General features: G+C 43.9%; 1 protein-coding gene across 5 annotated transcripts in view; it reads left to right on the top strand.

Moving 5' to 3' along the window:
* The first annotated feature begins 8,061 nt into the window (after positions 1–8,061).
* The window catches only part of MYO5C (myosin VC), a 118,880-nt gene continuing 105,665 nt past the window's right edge, over positions 8,062–21,276 (top strand). For 3 of the 5 annotated variants that reach the window (XM_073801016.1, XM_073801017.1, XM_019946549.3), the window contains exon 1: positions 8,070–8,296. In XM_073801016.1, coding sequence (XP_073657117.1) covers positions 8,270–8,296 — 27 coding nt within the window. In that variant the 5' untranslated portion in view covers positions 8,070–8,269. Of the gene's footprint in view, positions 8,297–21,276 lie in introns of all 5 variants that reach the window. The other 2 variants (XM_073801018.1, XR_004525168.2) reach the window with 2 other exon arrangements.

Below are 21,276 nucleotides of genomic sequence, written 5' to 3'. Positions count from 1 at the left end.
CCAAGTGGCCTGAGAAGGAGCAGATCTTCCCAGGCCCGTTTCACTTAAATGCAACATGTGGGGAGCAATCTTGGACCATTTGTTTGAAGGATAGCGGAAGCACAAAACAGAAGTTTCTTTGTCCCTGGCACTGAGATTACCACCCCAACTCAGACTCCTGTGTCCACCTTCTATATGAGAAAGAAATAAGCCTTGCCTGAGCCCTTCTTTTAAAAAAAGAAAAAACTGTAGACACCTAACAGAACCCCGAGATACATGAAGTAAATGTGACAAAATTGAAAGGAGAAATTGACAGCTCAGCAATAATAGTTGGAGCCATCAATATCCTGTTCTCAAAAATTAGCAGAACTAGACAGGAAATTAGCAAGAATATGGAAGACTTGAAAATAATATCAAGCACTTTGATCTAACTGACATTTATATAACATTTTACCCATATTCTTTTCAAGCACACACAGATCATTCTTCAGGATAAATTATATGCAAGACAATGAAACAAATCTTAGTACATTTAACAATATTGAAATCACATAAAGTATGTTCTCTGACTACCATGGAGAATGGAATCAAATTAGAAATCAACAGAATCAAATTAGAAAACAACTGAAGGAAATGTGAAAAATATGCAAGTATTTGGAAATTAACTAAGACACTTCTAAATAACAAAGAAGAAATCACAAAGGAAGTTAGTAAATATTCTGAGTTGAAAAAACAAAAATGCAACAAACCAAAGTTTATGGGATGTAGCCAAAGCAGGTTATAGAAGGAAATTGATTGCCTTTATTAGAAAAGAAGACATGTCTGAAATCAATAATTTAAGCTTATATCCTAAGAGCCTGGGAAAAAAGAACAAACTAAACCCAATGCAAGCAGAAGGAAATACTAAAGGTTATAGTGGAGATCAATGAAATGGAAAACAAAAGAGAAAAATTTATGAAATTAATGAAACTGATGAAAAGATTAATAAAATGACAAACTTTTATCCAGATTAACCACACAAAAAGAGAAAAGATAAAAATTACCAAAATCAGGAATGAAAGAGGGAACAACATTTCTGAGCATCATTTCTAGGGTGCAAAATTTAGAGAGGCAGGGTCAGGCAAATACAAGCTCAGTAACTGAGAATGAGTAACCTCCCCCTAGGCACCTCACTTTAGTCCCGGCCCTGCTACAGAGACTCTAACAAAATGTAAAGAATTATAGTAGAATACCATGAATGACTTCACACCAACAAAATAAACAACTTAAATGAAATGGACAAATTCCTAGAAAGTTACAAATTATGAAAACTGACTCAAAAAGATATAAAACTCTGAATATATGTATAAGTAAAAAATTAAATGAGTAATTAATAATCTTATAAAGAAAAGACCAGGCCCAGATGGCTTTATTGGCAACTCTTATCAAATATTTACAGATGAAATAACACCAACCAACTCTGACAGCAAAGGCAAACAAAATACACCACAAGAGAAGAAAACTACAGACCAATACTCCTCATGAAAATAGAGTAAAAAACATTGCGAAAACCAAAATATTGGGCTTCCCTGGTGGCGCAGTGGTTGAGAGTCCGCCTGCCGATGCAGGGAACACGGGTTCGTGCCCTGGTCCGGGAAGATCCCATATGCCGCGGAGCGGCTGGGCCTGTGAGCCATGGCCGCTGAGCCTGCGCTGTCAGGAGCCATGGCCGCTGAGCCTGTGCGTCAGGAGCCTGCACATTCGGAGCCTGTGCTTCGCAACGGGAGAGGCCACAACACTGAGAGGCCCGCGTACCGCAAAAAAAAAAAACAAAAAAAAAAACCAAAACATTACACACTAAATCCAGCAATACATAAACAGGATTACATACCATGATCAAGTGGGGTCTATCCCAGGAATGCAAAGTTGATTTCACATTCAAAAATCAATTAATATAATACACCATATTAATAGAATAGAGGACAAACCCCACATGATCATCTCAATAGATGCAGAAAAAGCATTTAACAAAATCCCATTCAATGTTTTTTAAAAAATCTTATAAACTAGGAATAAGAGGAATTCCATGAATTAGAATACTCGGTGCTACCAAGATGGCAGTTCTCCCCAAATTGAAATACAGATTCAACACAGTCCCTAACGAAATCCCAAGCTGAAATTAAAATTTATATAAAATTTACATGAAAATGCAAAGGACTCAGAATAGTCAAAACAATTTTGAAAAAGGAAAACAAATTTGGAGGAATTACACCTTCCAATTTCAAAGCTTTGACGCTACAGTCATCAAGACAGGCACGCATGGTACTGGCACGTGTTGACATAAAATCTATGGAACAGAAATGAACATCCTGAAATAATGGTCAACTGATTTTTGACAAGGCTGTCAAGGCAATTCAATACAATTCTTTACAATAAGTGATGCCAGAACAATTCAATATCCAAATGTAGAAAGAGATTAATTTAGACCCTTACCTCAATAGCACACACAAAAATTCACCCAAAATGGATCATAATCTTAAATGTTAGAGCTGAAAGTATGAAACTTGTAGAAGAAAATTTTTGTGACTTTAAGCTAGGCAAAGATTTCTTAGATACAATACCCAAAGCATGATCCATAAAAGAAAAAGAATAGATAAATCGGCTTCATCAAAATTTGAAAGTTTGTACTGCAAAAGACACCATGAAGAAAATGGAAAGATAATCTACACAGTGGGGCAAAATATTTGCAAATTATATATCTGATAAAGGATTTGTGACCAAAATATATAAAGAAAGATGGTGGATTCAATGCTTTTATTGACTTTCCTTTCCTCCTGAAATGCCCATAAATGATGATAAACACAATATGAGAAAGAGAACGGAAGAGAAGTGACAACAAATTTTGGAGGATGAAAAACAGACAATTGTTGCTTATTTTCATAAATGACAGGAAGGCTGAACCTAAAGGTGCAAAGGTGGGGAGTCCAGAAGTAGTAGCCTAGTTCACAGAGCAGAAGTCTGAAACACTCGGGAACAGAACTCAGAGACAGCAACACAAAGTGATGTGGGGCTGAAAATAGAACTTCTGTTTAAATAGCAATCGAAGTGGCCTAAAGGCTCGAACAGATATTTCACAAAAGAGAATACCAATATGGTCAACAAAGTGTCATCGTGGAAATGCAAAGTGAAACCACAATGAGATATCACAACACACTCATCAGAAAGGCAAACATTTAAAAAGCTGACATGTCAAGGTTGCTGAGGATATTAAGCAAATGAAAATTTCATATACTGCTGATAGAGGTAGAAATTGATACGAGTTTTGGAAACTCTTTCAATATCTACTAAAGTTGAGCATTGCATACCTTATGATCCAGCAATCCCATTCCTTTTATGTACCCAACAGAAATGCATAGATCTGTGCATATAAAAAGTTCATAGGCCCATATAAAAAAACCCATATAAAAAAGGTTCCTACCAGCATTATTCATAATAGCCACTTTGGGGAGAGGGGTTTTCTTCTTTTAGTTCTTTGGGCTGGCAATTAAAATGAAATAAAGCTGATAAACAGGAAAAAATCAAACTTATTACATGCGCATGGGGAAACCACATATGCATGAAGAATTCCAAAGACAGCAAGGCAAGATGAGGTGTGTATATATTCTGGACTAAGAAGAAGGAGGTGAGAGTATCTGAGACTTCAGAAGGAAGTAAGGTAATTTCAGGAAGATAAAAATAGTTGATGTTTGGTAAATAAATATTTGCTGGCCCATCCAAAGGCAACTGGGCAGTGAGAGGACTTTGAGTAAACAGACCTTGCTAGGTTCCTCCCTGCCTACCACACCTAATTCATACTTTACTATAGTTGTCTATGGTGATAGCTTCTTCCTGGGACAGGCCTCTATCTTAAATTGTTTCAGGCAGCAAGGGTGGGAGTTCAAAGGTTCTTCCGTAGTCTTTTGGGCCCTGCTTCTTTTCAGCTCAAAATAATCCACACGCCAGAGCAGCACATACTGGGGCAGCTTGCCCAGAGCCTCATCACCACAAACCAAAAGAACCCAAATATTTATCAATAAGAGAATGAATAAATAAATTGTAAACTATTTATACAGTGGAATACTGTACGTGACAAAAGATAGCAAACGACAGCTACATGCAACAGCATGGATAAATGTCATGTAAAAAACCAAATGCAAAAAATTACAAACATGATTCCATTTATAAAAACATCCAAAATAGGTAAAACTAACTCGTGGTGATAGAAGTCATAACTTCGGTTATCTTTGAGGGGTAATGGCTAGAAGGGACATTGAAGGTTTGAGGATGTTGAAAATGTTCTGTCTGGGTTGGGTGGTGGTTACTTGAGTGTGTTGCTGTGTTCCATGTATAAGAATACATTGAGCTATACATTTATTATTTGTGCACTTTCTGTATATAATTTTATTCTTCAGTAAAATTTCTATTTAAAGAAAAAAGTAGGGAAATCCTTGGTGGTCCAGTGGTTAGGACTTGGCGCTTTCACCGCCATGGCCCAGGTTCAGTCCCTGGTCAGGGAACTAAAATTCTGCAAGCCATGCAGCATGGCCAAAAAAAATATATTTAAAAAATTTAAAAATAAAGAAAAAAGTAGTTAGACATTTGGATTCCTTTCTTAACTCTGAGGAACCACGCAGCTGTCCCTACCCACTTTATGCCTTTTCCTTTTTTTATGTTATTTTGAAAAATAAGTGTACAAAATTGAATTGACCATAATTCTCTTTTTCTGGCACCTATCGTGGTTGGTCCATGTCAAGCCCTTTTTCATATTTTTGGTTTCCCTTTTTTCTTTATACCCAGTCTCACTTCCTTCAACCTCATGAATATCCACTTTTATATATTTAATGGATGACTTTGCAAGTTATCATCCAACTTTTATTTACACATGCTGATATGCATGGACAACATATAGTATTGCAGTTTTTGTGAGTTTTAAAATATATATGTTCATTGCAGCACTATTTACAATAGCCAGGACATGGAAGCAACCTAAATGTCCACAGACAGATGAATGGATAAAGAAGATGTGGCATATATATACAATGGAATATTACTCAGCCATAAAAAGAAATGAAATTGAGTTATTTGTAGTGAGGTGGATGGACCTAGAGTCTGTCATACAGAGTGAAGTAAGTCAGGAAGAGAAAAACAAATACCATATGCTAATGCATATATATGGAATCTAAAAAATATGGCACTGATGAACCTAGTAGCAGGGCAGGAATAAAGATGCAGATGTAGAGAATGGACTTGAGGACATGGGGACGGGGGAGGAAGGGGAAGCTGGGGCGAAGTGAGAGTAGCATTGACATATATACACTACCAAATGTCAAATAGCTAGTGGGAAGCAACGGCATAGCACAGGGAGATCACCTCAGTGATTTGAGATGACTTAGAAGGGTGGGATGAGGGGGTGGGAGGCAGGCTCAAGAGGGAGGAGATATGGGGACACATGTATGCATACGGCTGATTCACTTTGTTGTACAACAGAAACTAGCACAGCATCGTGAAGCAATTATACTCCAGTAAAGATGTGTAAAAAAGAAAAAATAACAAAAAATACAGATATATATGACTTGTGCTAGACATCTATTCAGCATTGTTTTTTATATCTCTCGGAGTGGTATAGGTAGATCATGTCCATTCCTACCAGCAGCTGTACAGTTTTACATTGTATGTATACACTATTTTACTTATTCATACCCCTTCTGATGGATATTTAAGTGTTTCCAACTCTTTGATATAGAACTGTGTTGTGATGAACATCTACATAATTATCTCTTTGGGTGACTATGTGAGAATTTTTCTGCCTGAGTTTATTTTCAGTAAATATTCTCAAATTGCTCTCTTAAATAGGAGGATCAGTACAGTCAGCCCTCCATATCCACAGATTCTGCAAACACAGATTCAACCACCTCAGATCCAAAACATACACTTCTTAATTCCAGAAATTTCCAAAAAAGCAAAACTTGAATTTCCATGCTTCAGCAACTATTTACATAGCATTTCCATTGTATTAGGTATTATAAGTAATCTAGAGATGATTTAAAATATGCAGAAGGATGTGTGTAGGTTATATGCAAATGCCATGCCATTATATCAATATATTAGGGACTTGAGCATCCAAGGAGTTTGGTATCCTTGGGTGTCCTGGGACCAATCCTCCCCCGAATACCAAGGGATGACTGTATAGTTCCCAACAGCTGTGTGAGCAAAAACGTTCTTGTTTTCTCACATCCTAGGCAGCATATGATGTTGTCCAACCTAAATATTGTTGCCAATATGGATGTGAAGTGATCTCATTGTTTTCATTTTTATTTCTCTACTAATAAAGTTAACATCTCTTTATATGCTAACCAGCCATTTGAATATCCCCATGTGAAAATTGCCTATTCATTTCCTTTGCCAATTGTCCAATATTTAAAACGGGACTTCCTATCTTTTCTTTAACCAATTTACGGTAGTTTCTTATATACTCTAGATTAATATTCTAGATATTAATCACTTGTTTTTTAAATTGCAAATATATTTCCTAATCTGTCGGCTTTCTTTGCAAATGGTGTTCTTCACTGAACAAAACTCTTTCATTTTGATGACCTCAAATCCATCATTTCCTTCTATAGCCGTGCTACGTTGTATCTTAACTCATTCTTTCTTAACCCAACATTTAAAAGATATTACCCCTATATTTTTTCAAGTAATTTCCTCATTTTACTTTTAAGTTTTAATCATGAATCCATCTAGAGTTTATTTTTGAATGTACTGTTTGCCATGCACTTGCTTTTATTTTTATGTTTTTTTCATATAATGGCCCTTCTATTAAATAATCTTTCCCTTCCTCCTCTGGTTCTCCAGGCCACTATATAACGCAGGGTTCTGTTGGTAGATTCCATTCTGTTCCATTATTCATTTTTCCATTCCCATGCCGGTGTCACACTGTTTTAATGGCTTTGTGATATCCCTTAATACACGGTAGGGCTAATCTCTTTGTTCTTTGTTTTGAGCATTGTCTTAATTATACATGGACTTTTATTATTCCGTAAAAAATATAAAATCACTTTACAATTCTCCAAAAGTCCTGCTAGGATTTTTTTAAAAAATTTATTTAATTTATTTTTTGGCTGCATTGGGTCTTTGCTGCTGTGCGCAGGCTATCTCTAGTTGCGGCGAGCCAGTGCTACTCTTCGTTGCAGTGTGCAGGCTTCTCATTGCGGTGGCTTCTCTTTGTTGGCGAGCATGGGCTCTAGGCGCACAGGTTTCAGTGGTTGTGGTACGCAGGCTCAGTAGTTGTGGCTCATGGGCTCTAGAGCGCAGGCTCAGTAGTTGTGGCCCACGGGCTTAGTTGCTCCGCCCCATGTGGGATCTTCCCGGACCAGGGCTCGAACCCATGTCCCCTGCATTGGCAGGCAGATTCCCAACCACTGTGCCACCAGGGAAGTCCCCCTGCTAGGATTTTGATTCCAGTTGTATTAGGCTTATATATTAATTTGGGTACAATTGACACCTGTACAATGTTAAATATTCCCATCCATGAGAATAGCACGTTTCCCCATTTATTCGGGCCTTCTTTTATACCCTTGAAGAGAAACTCAAAACACTTTCTCCACAAAGGCCAAGTGCATTTTTGTTAGTGGACACTTATAGTTTCGTTTATATTTCAAATATCTTATTTTCTAACCAGTTTTTGCTCATACAAAGGAAACTTATTCACTTTAAAATCTGATTTTGAATATAGCCACTTGGCTGAACTCTTTAACAAGTTCTTGTGGCTGATTCTCTTGGATTTTCTATGCAAATAGTTATATCCTCTGCTCTTTCCAATAAGCACGTTGAGACCCTTATAAGGGAGCTAAAACTTGGGTCGGGAACTCCTCGGAACACACCTGCTTCCTCCCTCGAGAGCCAGCGAATCCCGTGACCCGCGGGCTCTTGGCTGAGCGCTCGGCCCCCGCCAGGTGGACCCACTTCGCCGCGGGCACCCGCCCGGAGGAGGGGCGCCGCGCCCGGAGGAGGGGCGCCGCGCCCGCAGCCCCCGCCCCGCCAATCACAGCGAGGCCTCGCCACGGGCCGGGAATGACCAATCCGCGACTTCTCTCCTCCGGGGCCGCCAACGCTCTGCAAAGTTAGTCGGCTTCTGGGAAACTTCTTCCGCAAGATGGCCCAGCGCTGATTTGCGGGACCCGCGGCGACGGTTACCTGCCCCGGGGCCACAGAGCCGCCGGCCCAGCCCCCAAGCCTTGCACCTCCGCAGCCCTCGAGCTGTCCTCTCGCGCCCATGGCGGTGGCCGAGCTGTACACGCAGGTAGGCCGGGTGGCCCGACCTAAGGGAAGGAGCGCGGGAGGGAAGCGGCCGGGCGCTAGTGCTGACTGTACCTGGCGCCCGGGCCACACCTGTGCACCTGGCGCGCTCGCCGCGGGGAGGGGCCGCGGAGACAATGGGAGTCCGGGGAGCGTCGTACCCCCCGCCCCGCCGAGAGCTCGGGTCCCTGTCGGTGGGGATGGCGCCCCCGGGAGCCTGGCTCCCCTCGGGATGGGAAGACCGAGTGCTAGGGGCTGCTTCTCCGGCCAGACCCGAGCTTCCCGGTGTCCAGGAGTTGCGGGTCCGTCCCTTCTCCCGCGCCACAGAGGGAATCAGACTTGCCCACGGAAACTCAGAAACCTCAGACACGGGCGAAGAATAGTCTGTAATCTTACCCCTTCAACAACTCGGCACAGAAGCTCGGACCGCAGTATTCAGGATGCTTTCTAGAATTCCCGGGTCTTCAAAATACCTGCACGTGCACTTAAGTTCATCTGGTGCCTGAAGCTGCGGGTGCTTGGGAGTGTGGCCCAGGCCTTACCCGTAGTAGAAGTTGAGGGCTCCTGGGAATCCAGGGATCCTGCCTCTGTAGTCACAGGCTCTCTACTCACATTTATAAGGTGCTTTACAGCTTATAAAAATACCTTTCACGTACACCCCAAGTCCGGGAATCACTCTAGAGCATTCCTCTGAAACCTCCTCTTCCCGCAAACGAGGGCTCCCCCCCTTCGCTGGGAAGGCCAGGATTCCCACATGGTGCCCAGAACCTTCTGAGATGAGCTTGGTTAATTATTTGGATAAAAAGTGTGAAAGTGGGGCTTCCCTGGTGGCGCAGTGGTTGAGAGTCCGCCTGCCGATGCAGGGGACACGGGTTCGTGCCCCGGTCCGGGAAGATCCCACATGCCGCGGAGCGGCTGGGTCCGTGAGCCATGGCCTCTGAGCCTGCGCGGCCGGAGCCTGTGCTTCGCAACGGGAGAGGCCACAACAGTCAGAGGCCCGTGTACCCCAAAAAAAAAAAAAAAAAAAAAAAAAAAAAGTGTGGAAGTGTTGGAAAAAATCCACTCGAATAGCCATAAAGCCAGATACTCCTGTACCCCAGTGGGGGAAATATATGGTACCCAGTATTCAGATAGATGAGACTAGAATTCATCCACTTCCCCTGACAAGTGCACTAGCTTTATAATAAAGAGACACTTTTGCTGTAGATATAAACCATGGCTGTAAATAATTTGTTTCAATGGTTTAAGTAAGCATTTTTTCTTCTACTTTGTTTAATTAGTTAACAGTACACATACAAACTAACCAAACAGTATTTCCCCCTCTATTAACTAGAGTTCTAAATGGCAGTGGTAGAATAGTTTTACCAGTGAGAATGTGAGACATCAAATATCCAGCAGTGCTTCTTAGATCTTCAGCTTACTGGAGCTAAAAAAAAATTCTTGAAAAGAGCCAGAAGAAGCCTTGATGGCCATCTCTACCCACTTTGTGTCCAAGTAAGCACCTGTGTCCAGGCACCTCCCTTCCCAGTGGTCGATCAGCCTCCACTTTGTCAGTTCCAGAGGTGGGAAGCTCCCCCATTTGTGTAGCTACCTGTTTAGGTTTTAGGGAACTTCTTTGTTAAAGAGTTCTTCCTTAAACTGACACAAAAATCTTAAGCTCTCTCCCTTGCTTCCCTACCACTCCCTCCCACACTCCCGAGTCTGCAGATCTAGCCATTAGTCTAAGTCAAAGTTTGGGACGGGGGAACCTTGGCCACAGTGAACCCACAGGAGTGTTCTGTTTCCCTGCACAATCTTAGCCACATAATGTTTTAAAACAACCTGAAACCCATTGCTGCACTCAGAGGCAAGTAGTCACCCTGTAGCAGGGTGATGGGTGGGCTGTCCATTCAGGGATCCGTGTGTGGCAGCCAGTTCCTGTGTGACATCCAGACCCACCCTATGATCTGCCCGCTGCCCCACTCACCCACTTTACACTGCTGTTACCTGCCTGGCCCCTGACTAATTTCCCTTCCTGCATTGAAGACAGGCATATTATCTCCCATAAAACATTTGTTTAGCACTTTTTATATATAAAACATTATGCTTGGGGAAGGTTAGAAAAAGAGAATGTAAATGATTAGTCTTGCCTCAGGGAGTTTTCTGATGAGTGAGAAATGAGAAATGTCAAGTAATTCAATCTGCTGAGGCCTGGAAGGCATGGAGGAGCCTGCTGGGGGATGGGGCTTAGCCGGGGAGAGTCGTGGCAGCCAAAGAGTTAGGTCAGGGCTTTATATTCCGTTGAAGATTTTGAATGGGGATGACAGGATCCAGGGTGGTGTAAGTCAGATATGCCAGCGGTGACCATGAGACGCTGTGCCCATGGGAGAGAGGCTGGAGCCAGGTAGCTGAATTCTCAGGTCATCCTAAGTGCATGGGGAAAAAAATTAGGGCTGCAGTGTTAGACATGGAGCATGGAAGGAGCTCGCAGAGAGCATGGAGAGGTAGGTGAGAATGGGAGACGGCACTGGGGCGTGTGAGGAGGAGGGATGACCCAAGGCTGACATGAGGTTAGAGTCTGAAAGATCGAAGCAGGCTGGTGCTGTTGACACAGGGACTTCAGGAGGAGGAGACGTTAGGGAAGTCATGAGGCAAGGTTTGTACCTGCGGGGGTTGATGTGGGGAAGGGGCCTCCAAGGGAGAGTGCCCTGGGTGGTTGGAGGTTGGTATAGAAGATGGGCCAGGAGTTATCCCCATAGGTGGTGATTGAAGCCCAGGCATGAGGGCCTCATCAAGGGAGAGAAGAGGGCTAAGACAGGACACTGGGGATGCATCTGTTCAGGGAGGAAAGGAGGCAGAGGGGCCGCAGATGGAGCCGTCACAGGGAGGGGGACACGGGAGGCCTGGCACGGGAACCACAGGAAGAGAGGTTCTGAGAAAGGGGACACTCCGGAGGAAGTGTGTTGAGAGTAGTTGCTGCCAGTTGAAGTGTGAAACGACCCACCTCTTTTCAAAAGCTCTTTGGCAGCGTGCCTTAGAAACGTTCAGAGCATTTGCTGCTGTTAAGCAGTGCCACTGTTTGAAATCTCTCTGAGAAAAACCGGTCCGGCCATCCTCTAATTGAGCCCCTCTGGAGGCCCCTGCCACTTTCAGACTCACGGACCAGCCGCAAGGCCCCGCCTCTCTATCTTCCCCCGCTGCCTGCCAGCTCCTACCTTGGCTCACCCTCTGCCCAACTTCTTGCCATCCTGCAGTGCATTCCCGCAGTGTCACCACTCTATGTCTGTTCTGCTCACCGGTGCCTGCACCTTTCAGATTCAATGTGAGCAGTGCCTCTTCTTCTTTCCTATTTTTTTAATCAAAGTATAGTTGATTTACAATATTGTGTTATTTTCAGGTATACAGCAAAGTTATTCATATTATTTTCCATGATAGGTTAATACAAGATATTGAATACAGTTCCCTGTGTTATACAGTAAATCCTTTTTGCTTGTCTATCTTATGTATAGTAGTTTGTATCTGTTAATCCCATACTCTTAGTTTATCTCTCCCTCCTCCGCTCCTTTCCCCCTTTGTAACCATAAGTTTGTTTACTATGTGAGTCTATTTCTGTTTTGTATATAGATTCATTTGTATTATTTTTTATATTCTACATATAAATGATATATAATATTTGTCTTTCTCTTACTATGATAATCTCTAGGTCCATCCATGTTGCTGCAAATGGCAATATTTCATTCTTTTTTACTGCTGAGTAATATCTATATCTATATATACACAGTCCATTTTGTGTGAGATATATATATATATATATCTCACATCTTCTTTGTTTGTTGATGGGCACTTTCCATGCCTTGGCTATTGTAACTAGTGCTGCTATGAACATTGGGGTACCTGTATCTTTTCGAATTAGAGTTTTCATCTTTTCTGGATATATGCCCAGGAGTGGGATTGCTGGATCATACGGTAGCTCTGAGGAACCTCCATACTGTTTTCCATAGTGGCTGCGTCAATTTACATTCCCACCAACAGTGTAGGAGGGTTTTTTCCTCCACACCCTCTCCAGCACCTATTAGCTGTAGACTGTTTTCTTTTAATAAATAAATTTGTTTATTTATTTATTTTTGGCTGCGTTGGGTCTTTGTTGCTGCACGCGGTCTTTCTCTAGTTGTGGCGAGAGGGGGCTACTCTTCCTTGTTGTGCGTGGGCTTCTCACTGCAGTGGCTTCTCTTGTTGTGGAGCACGGGCTCTAGGCATGTGGGCTTCAGCAGTTGTGGAGTATGGCCTTAGTTGCTCCGCAGCATGTGGGATCTTCCCGGACCAGGGCTTGAACCCATGTCCCCTGCATTGGCAGGTGGATTCTTAAACACTGTGCCACCAGGGAAGTCCCAGTTGTAGACTTTTAGATGACGGGCATTCTGGTCAGTATGAAGTGGTACCTCGTTATGGTTTTGATTTGCATTTCTCAATTAATTAATAATTATTAATTAATTGCTAGTCATTAGCAATGTCGAGCATCTTTTCATGTGCCCATTGGCCATCGGTTTTTCTTCTTTGGAGAAATGTCTGTTGAGGTCTTCTGCCCATTTTTTGATTGGGTTGTTTGTTTTATATTGAGTTGTGTGAGCTGTTTGTGTATTTTAGATATTAACCCCTTGTCAGTCACATTGTTGAGCAGTGCCTCTTCTGAGAAATCTTTGCAGCCAGCCCCTCCATCCAGGCACTTTTCATGATGACTTGTAACAGCTCCTTAACTCTGTCTCCCCTATTGACCAAGGGTTTCTAGAGAACAGGGAGCAGTAGAGACTCAGTAAATGTTTGATGTGTGCATGCATGAATGAATGAGTTTTTTTGCTTTCAGAAAGAGCTATGGTCATGACGATGACGATGTTGATGATAGTTACTTTTATCTTATAGTCATTGAGTACTTCTTATGTGCCAGATGCCATCCTCAGAACTCTGTGAACTTTATCCGCAGAACGTCTTTCATCTAATCTGAATAAACAATGCCATGTGTTAGTTATTGCTATTCCATTTTTACAGATGGCTCAGGTTAAGTAAGTTGCCTAAGGTTACATAGAAGCGATGAGCTAGGATTAAAACCTATCTTCTTGATACCTCCTACTCTCACCACCTTATTCAACGACCTTATCATCTTCCTTCTCTTCAAGGGATCTGACCTTTCCCCCAACACACAGGGGATTTTTGGAAAGTCCATTCATTTCATAGCTGCCTCCTCCGACATCTGGTTATTTATCAGATTATTCCTTCTAATAACTAAAATGGAACCAACCCCAATGTCCAGGAAGAGGGCTAGAGTTACGTGAATTATATAGAAGAATAGAATAGTATAAAGCCATAAAAAATGCTACTGTGAAGAGTTCATAACAACATGGGAAAATGTTTATGTTACGTGGAAAATGACGGCACAAAAATGCATCTGCTCTGTGATCATAAACATATAAAATATGCAAAGTAAGAAGACCATGTGTATCAATAACAATTCAGCAGTCAGTTCTGTAGCTGCAGAGAAGTCAAGGAGGATGAAGGCTGAGGAAGTGTCATGGGATTTGGCCACCAGGAAGTCCTTGGCATTGCTTCTCTTTTAGTAGAACCGTGCGGGAGAGAGGGGACAGCTGGGCATGGTCACAGGCTGAAGGGATGGAACTGGTGGAGGAATGGAATCTGAAGATTTAAGAAAGGCACCAGGCATGGAATAGCTTCAGAAGGTAATGGTGGACCTGAGGCTGGGTGGCAGGAGTTGAAAGACATGGAGCTCTTTAGAATGAGCTGTGGGCAGGACTGAGAGCTTGAGGAGAGTGATGATACCACCAACTTTTCCTCTTACAGCATCATTCCAGACCCTTCACCATCAAGGCCACCACCCTCTGGGTGAATTTCAGTTCCTTGTGCCCATCTTTGTGGCACTATTCTCTAGATCTGGTCTGCTCAGCCAGAGTACCGTGGAACTCGTGGAGCTGCAGCCTCCTGTGAGCGGCCTCAGTGCAGGCGAGCATTAAGTCAGTGTTCTGTTTGTTTTAAGCAGAGCTGCTACATGCTGCCCCTGGAATGCACATGCACGGTGGCTGGGGCTTAGTCTTGGTTCTGCTAACTGGATGACATTGAGCAAGTTACTTAATTTCTCTTGAGTTTCCACACCCGTAGAATGGATTTAAGTCTTACCAGTCATTGTAAGGATTAAATTACCTGTGTAAAATCCTTAGCACAATATCTGACACATAAGGCTTAATAAAAGTTAGTTGTTTTTTATATTGATGCTATTGTAATACAGTTAATTTTTGGTACCTAACTATTGGACTTCACATTTATTCCTTTTAAATTTTCCGTCTTGTTGTTTAGTGTTTAATGTTCTGCAGCTTGTCAAAACCATTTTGAAGCTTTTAAAAAACCTTTTTGTATCTTGATCATCTTTAGCTGATCATTTTATCTGCATATTTGATACACATGTGTTCTGGTTTTTTATCTAAGATACTGGTGAAAGTGATGAATGGAGGGTGAGGCGGTAGAGCTGTATAGCATGCCTCTAAAGACCTTTCTAATTAACCAGAACTCAGGTTTTAGCCACAGATTCACAAGTCATATTATCCTTCACCCATCTCTTTCTCTTCCTTGTGCTTGAGGAACTCACAAGACATCTTCACAGAAATTCTGTGGAAACTCCGATATGCAAGGTCAAGAGAAATGCAGTCCAGGGCCTCTGTCTAAAATAAGGTCAAAGCTCAGTTTAATAACTTTCCATTTAGCTATTCTAAGCAGCTTTTAGATTTCTATATGACATTAACCACCCTGGAAAATTAGGTTTTTCTATTGTATTATATACGGATAGTTCAAAAGAGTAAAAAAGGGACATAAAGACTAAAATACCAAGTTTATTGGTGCAGACTACTTGGAATTTGAGTTTTTGTTCAGTAGATGTTTTTATGGAGTGCTAGCCGTGGGGAAATCGTTGTATTGAGTTCCAGGGCACAAAGACAAAGCTCTTGAAGCTCACATGCCAGTGGGGGAGATGGGAAGCTACCTGAAAGCTGGGGAGGGAGCAGAGAGCGCTGAAGAGGAAGCATCCAGTCCTGCCTCGGGGCGGGGAGGGTGGTGGGGAAAGTACCGCAGGTGGGAATCCTGAGCTGACTCTTGACTGCTCAGAGCAGTTTGCTCACAGATGGGGAGAGGAGGGATGGCACTGGGGGTGGAAGGAACAGAAGTGCAGAGCAGAGAGCCAGGAAGAGCTTGGCATGTTCTAGAAACTGCTGGTGGTTTGGGTGGCAGCAGGCAGAGGACGGATTGAAAAGAAGGTGAGGCCTGAGTAGGAAAACTGGCCAGGACCGTGGTTCCCAGGCCTGGATGTTCATCAGAATCCATCAGGGGGAACTTTCATCTTGCTGGGCCCCACCCACGGGAATTCTGATTCAGGTGTGGGTAAAGGAATCTGTCTCTCCACGGAAACCGGTACTCAGCCTGGTTGAGGAAGCACTCCGCAGGTTGCGGTACCCATCAAGAGAAGATTGGTGGGCGCAGCACAGGGGGAGCTGATGGATGGCCATGGCATTGCGGGTGGATGGGGCAGACAGGTGAGACCTGTTTACGTATAGGCATCCTAGCACCTGATAACCATTTGATTGTTGGGGGCTCAGGGAAGGAGGGAGAGGGTGTCCAGCGCTGTCCCAGGTTTCTGATGTGACGGGTAGGGAAACTGAGGAGGAAGATTGTGTGTGGGGCAGGCATAATGATCACTCAAGCTTGGGATTTGTGACTGTCAGAGGACATTTAGGGGCTGACGTCTGGGAGACAGTTGGAAATGTGGTCTAGACCCACTGAGAGATCTGGGCTGGAGGCCTCAGTGGTGCACAGGTGCCAGGGCAGTCGTGGGAGCTGCGGGAATGGGTGAAACTCTCCAGAAACAGCCCGTCATGAGGAGAGGCCGGGAGGGATCTAGGGAGACACGGGAGGAGGCTGGGGAGCTGCGAAGGCCTGGAGGAACGAGTGAAGAGAAGAGAGGGAGCGTGGTGTCGCTGCCCTGGCCTGGCTGACGGAGAACGTGGAGACCCCCTTCCAGTCCAGAGAGTGGCTAGGAGAAAACCCCTGTCATCCCATACGCCATGTAAAGTCTCCAAGCCATTTCTGTGGCTGTTGCCGGTAGACCCCTCAAATAGGCGGGAGACATGAGAAGATGCCACTCTGGTTGTATTTGAGCATGTGGGGTGGGTGGGTTTGGCCTGTTCCTGAGGACGTGGCCCTTCCTCTTGAAGCCTTTGCCTCATTCCGGAGCCTTCCCGGACGTGGATGCACCCTGATCTCCCTCCACAGGGGAAGATTCCCAGGACAGGCGTGGGTGGCAGGCCTCGCTGCTCTCCTGGCCCTGCTGCAGGCAGCCCCCGGAGGGCTTGACAAGTGACCTGAGTCAGGAGGCTCCTGCCCCAAGGAAGGAGCCACCCTGGGGAGGTCCTATGACCTCATGTCGTTTGTCCAGACACTGCAGTTAGCTCTCTCTCCGGTTTGAAGCATTGCCTTGTGGGTTGAGGAATGTGAGGCGGAAGGGAGGGACCGAATGGGTGTAACTGAGGTGGAACCAGGTAAACTTGGGCATGTTTACTTACCAGGCTGGGTCTCAGCTGCGGGGCCCTAAATGGCCGACAGCCTTGCCGGCAGAGGCATCAGGCCTGCCGGGGTGTGCGCAGCCTGGAGAATCCGGGGCTGAGGAAGCCATTTGTGTTCACGCCGGAAGAGAAGCAGACTTTTGGTTCCATACGTCCTAATGCATTTAAGGCTACTTTTAGCTGAAACAGACCAGCCTGTGCGCTCTCAAGTAGATGGCTGCAGTTGAGTGTTCAGGATTATTTTCAGAGCCAGACTCATTTAATTAACAAGTGGTTCAAAGAAGGAGTCCCAAGCTCTGGTTACGTGGAGTCCTGGCCTTTGAGATTCTCTGTGTGGTATTTGGTGAGTTATTGACCTCTCTGGGCTTGAGTTTGGGGATCAGGAAAACAAAGGCCTTGGGTTAGCTTAGTGACTCATCACTTCTCAGAGCCTCAGGTTTCCATGGAAGGGCCTGAGAGACCTCAGCTGCAGAACATGGTGGGCTACCACCATTTCATTTGAAGCAAGCTTTGAAAAGAACTTTGACAGCTTGGAGTAGACAATCTCCTGGGACCCTTTCAGCTATAAAATTCTGTAGTGGCCAATTCTTGATAAATGAGATATTCCCAATTATCATAAAAATATTATCCTATAAAAAAGTATTAATGATTTCAGCTTTATGAGGTTCGCAATAAATACTTTCAGGAGCAGACCTGACATGGAAAATAGTAGTCCATGGCAACAAGTGTGTGTGGAGTTTGGGTGTGTGTGTCTGTGTGCTTGTGAGGCTTCTCTCCACCTATTTGCATGGGCGCGTGTCTCTGAGTGTGTCATTGCCCGCCAGGTCATTCTTCCATTTTCTCTCTCTTTCCCTTTCCCTCCCTCTGTCTCTCACAAGTATCACTCATCCCGTGCCACATTTCAGCAAACTTCTGCTCTTAGCTAGCTGTCAAGAATTAAAGCAAACCCAAATAACTTAGGGAGTCGATTGATATTCAACCAATGATATACATATATTTTTTGTTCGATAAGTGAGGCAGCTTATATTAACTAGTAGTTTAATAAATGTGCTCCTCAACCAACTTTGTCCTAGTCTAGTCCTGACACCCCAAACTTTGTTTTATACTTATTCTTTATTTCCTTCAACATCTTATTATGAATATTTAAAGTATACAAAAAAGTTGAAAAAATTCTACGGTGAGTATCTGTCCCACCACCTAGATTCTAGCATGAATATTTTACCATATTTGTTATATCCCATGTCTATCCATCTTTTTATACTTCAGTCCTCAGTCCATCTTATTTTTTGAAGCGTTTTAGGGTAATCGCATACATCAACACATGTCCTCCTAAATAGTAGTATGCGTATTGTTAAGAGTTCCATTGTTGTTTAGTTCTTTTTGTAAAATTTCCAGACAATGAAAGGTACAGATCTTAAGTGTGCGTTCTCTGAGGTTTGGAAAAGGGCTTAACACCTATGTAAGCCAGACCCCTTCAAGGTATAGAATGTTGCCATCGCCCCACAAGATTCCCTCCCCAGACCCTCCTACCCCCAGAGGCAGCTACTGTTCTGATTCTTTTCCCCACGTTGTATTTGTTTTACCTGTTCTAGTACTTCATTTAAAGGACTCATACAGAATGTACTCGTTTGTGTACAGCTTCTTTAACTCAGCCTTTGGAGATTCATTCATGTTCTTGCTTGTATCAGTAGTTGATTCTTCTTATTGGTAAGTAGTATTCCATTGTATGAGTATACTACAGTTTTATGTTTTCTTAATTTACTCTCATATTAGTGGACATAGAGTCTGTTTCTAGTTTTTAGCCATTATGAAGAAAGTTACTATGAACGTTCATGTACAAGTCTTTTTGTGAACATATATTTTGATATTTGCCTTTAAAGATGGCATATTCTGATTATAAAAGTAAAATATGCAAATTATAGAAAGTACATAAAACTATAAAGAAGAAAAGTAAAATGTCATAATTATTGCCCAGAATTTTTTTGTAACTGAAAACTCCTAAAGGTGCGATCTCTCAACCCAAGGGAAGATTTCCTCACAGTGGAAAGGCCCCAGCAGTCCACAAGCCACGTGTTCAGCTGGCTCATATCCGGGTCGTCATTTGGTCATGATGTTTGCCCTCTGAGCTGTTAAGCAGCAGATATTCACAAAGGGCAGTGTCTTGTTTGTGACTATCCCCAGATTCCAGGATGATGCCTGGTGCCAATTCAGTGCCCAGGAACTGTACTCAGAAGGATGGCAGGCACTTAGGCAAAATGCAGCGTTCTTGGGCTTCCCTGGTGGCGCAGTGGTTAAGAATCCACCTGCCAATGCAGGGGACACGGGTTCAAGCCCTGGGCCGGGAAGATCCCACGTGCTGTGGAGCAACTATGCCCGTGTGCCACAACAAGAGAAGCCACCTCAATGAGAAGCCTGCACGCTGCAATGAAGAGTAGCCCCTGCTTGCTGCGAATAGAGAAAGCCCGTGCGAAGACCCAACGCAGCCTAAATAAATAAAATAAATAAGTGCAGCATTCTCTCCTAAAGGCACAAACATTCCCTGCTACAAAAGTTTACACACTCGACAATTACCTTCAGAAGGTCCATTTGTCCCATTGAGGGACAATGCCAGAGGACCAATATTCCTTTGGCCTGTGAATGTAAGGAGGTGGAAAGGAGATGCCACTGTAGGCACCAGCCTGAACTGGGTGCTCATGTCAGCTCTGCTCTTGGAGGACTTGGAGTCCCCGAGGCCAGTTTTCTCTGGGAAATGAGGGTTAGATGCTGCATGGCTTCTTAGGCTTCATCTAGATCTGGGATCCCGAGCTATTAAGCCTTTGGATTCAGGAGCTTTCCTGGGTGCTACTTCATGTCTCCATGTGAGTGCTTCCCAATTCTTGTTCCTTTTGGCCTGGTTATGTCCCAGGACATCAGGGTATCCTGTAGGGGTGCCCCCATTGATAGAAACCACCGATATGTGAGCAGAGAGTTGCAAATATACACATCATGCACATGCAGCTCCAGGTTAAAGATTGGCTGAGTTAGTAGGAAGACCATGATGATTAAGAGGAGATGCCTTTCTTTCTTGGTAATCCACCACTGTGCCAGACGCATACATAAGAGATGCCCAGGTGTTTTTTGTTTTAATTTTTTAGGTTTATTTATTTATATTTATTTATTTATTGGCTGCGTTGGGTCTTCGTCGCCGTGGACGGGCTTTCTCTAGTTGCAGCGAGCAGGGGCTACTCTTTGTTGCAGTGCAACAAAGACTCTCCCTGAGTCTGGTTGTGGCACATGGGCTTAGTTGCTCCTCGGCATGTGGGAATCTTCCCAGACCAGAGCTCGAACCCACGTCCCCTGCACTGGCAGGTGGATTCTTAAACATTGCGTCACCAGGAAAGTCCCAGGAGGTGCCCAGGTGTTGGATGGATGGGATGAATGAATGGGTGAATGAATGAACGAAAGAGTGAATGAACAAACAAACAAATAGATAACCACAGGAGAATATGAAATGTGGGGTTGGGTGAAAGCAAGAGTGGTCAGTGCATGATGCTGCAGCATGCATGCAGGAGAGAGAAGAATGGCTCACGGGGCCCTGTGACAGCTGCAGTATAGAGACGTGGCAGTCACTTTGTGTTTATCTCAAGCTGCATTCAGGTGCCACTGGTGACTTCTGGAGAGTGAGCCTGCCCCCTTCCCAGTGTGTGAGTGTGAATATTAGATGTGTGTCTTGGTCGGCTTGAGCTGCCATAACAACATACCACCTGGGTGCTTAAACAACAGACGTTTATGTTCTCACAGTTCTGGAGGCTGGGCAGTCCAAGATCAAGGTGTTGGCAGGGTTGGTCTGGTGAGGGCTTCTCCCCTTGGGTGCGGACAGCTGTTTTCTCACTGAACTCCCATGGCCTTTCTTCTGTGCATGCAGGTGAAGAGAGAGTGTGCATGCAAGCTCCCTGGTATCTCTTCTTACAAGGACACTAATCTTATCGGATCGGGGCCTTATGACCTCACTTAACCTTAATTGCCTCTTAAAGACCTTATCTCCAAATGTATTCACATTGGGGGTTAGGGCTTCAACATATGAATTTTGAGGGGATAATTCAGTGCATAGCAATGTAGTTCTGCTTAAGGACTTGCACATCAGCCCTGAGCCAGGTGGGACATTGAGCTCGGGACTCCCACATTCCCCACGGTGGGAATCGTTGGCTGCTGACCAGTGTGATAAGACCGTGATAACACTGCTGTAACACTACTTCCACAGTATTTTGCAAAGTGCTGTCAGCTACTCAGTCCAATGTAACCTCCCAGCAAACCTTAAAGTATTGAGTAGGTATTGTTGTGCCCATTTTATAGATGAGAAAAATGAGCACAAGAAGTTAAGTGTCTGGCCCAGAGCCCCATAGTTCATCAGTGG

The sequence above is a fragment of the Tursiops truncatus genome, chromosome 2 (assembly GCF_011762595.2).
Source record: "Tursiops truncatus isolate mTurTru1 chromosome 2, mTurTru1.mat.Y, whole genome shotgun sequence".
NCBI lineage: Eukaryota > Metazoa > Chordata > Mammalia > Artiodactyla > Delphinidae > Tursiops > Tursiops truncatus.
This window is presented reverse-complemented; position numbering and strand designations above follow the sequence as displayed.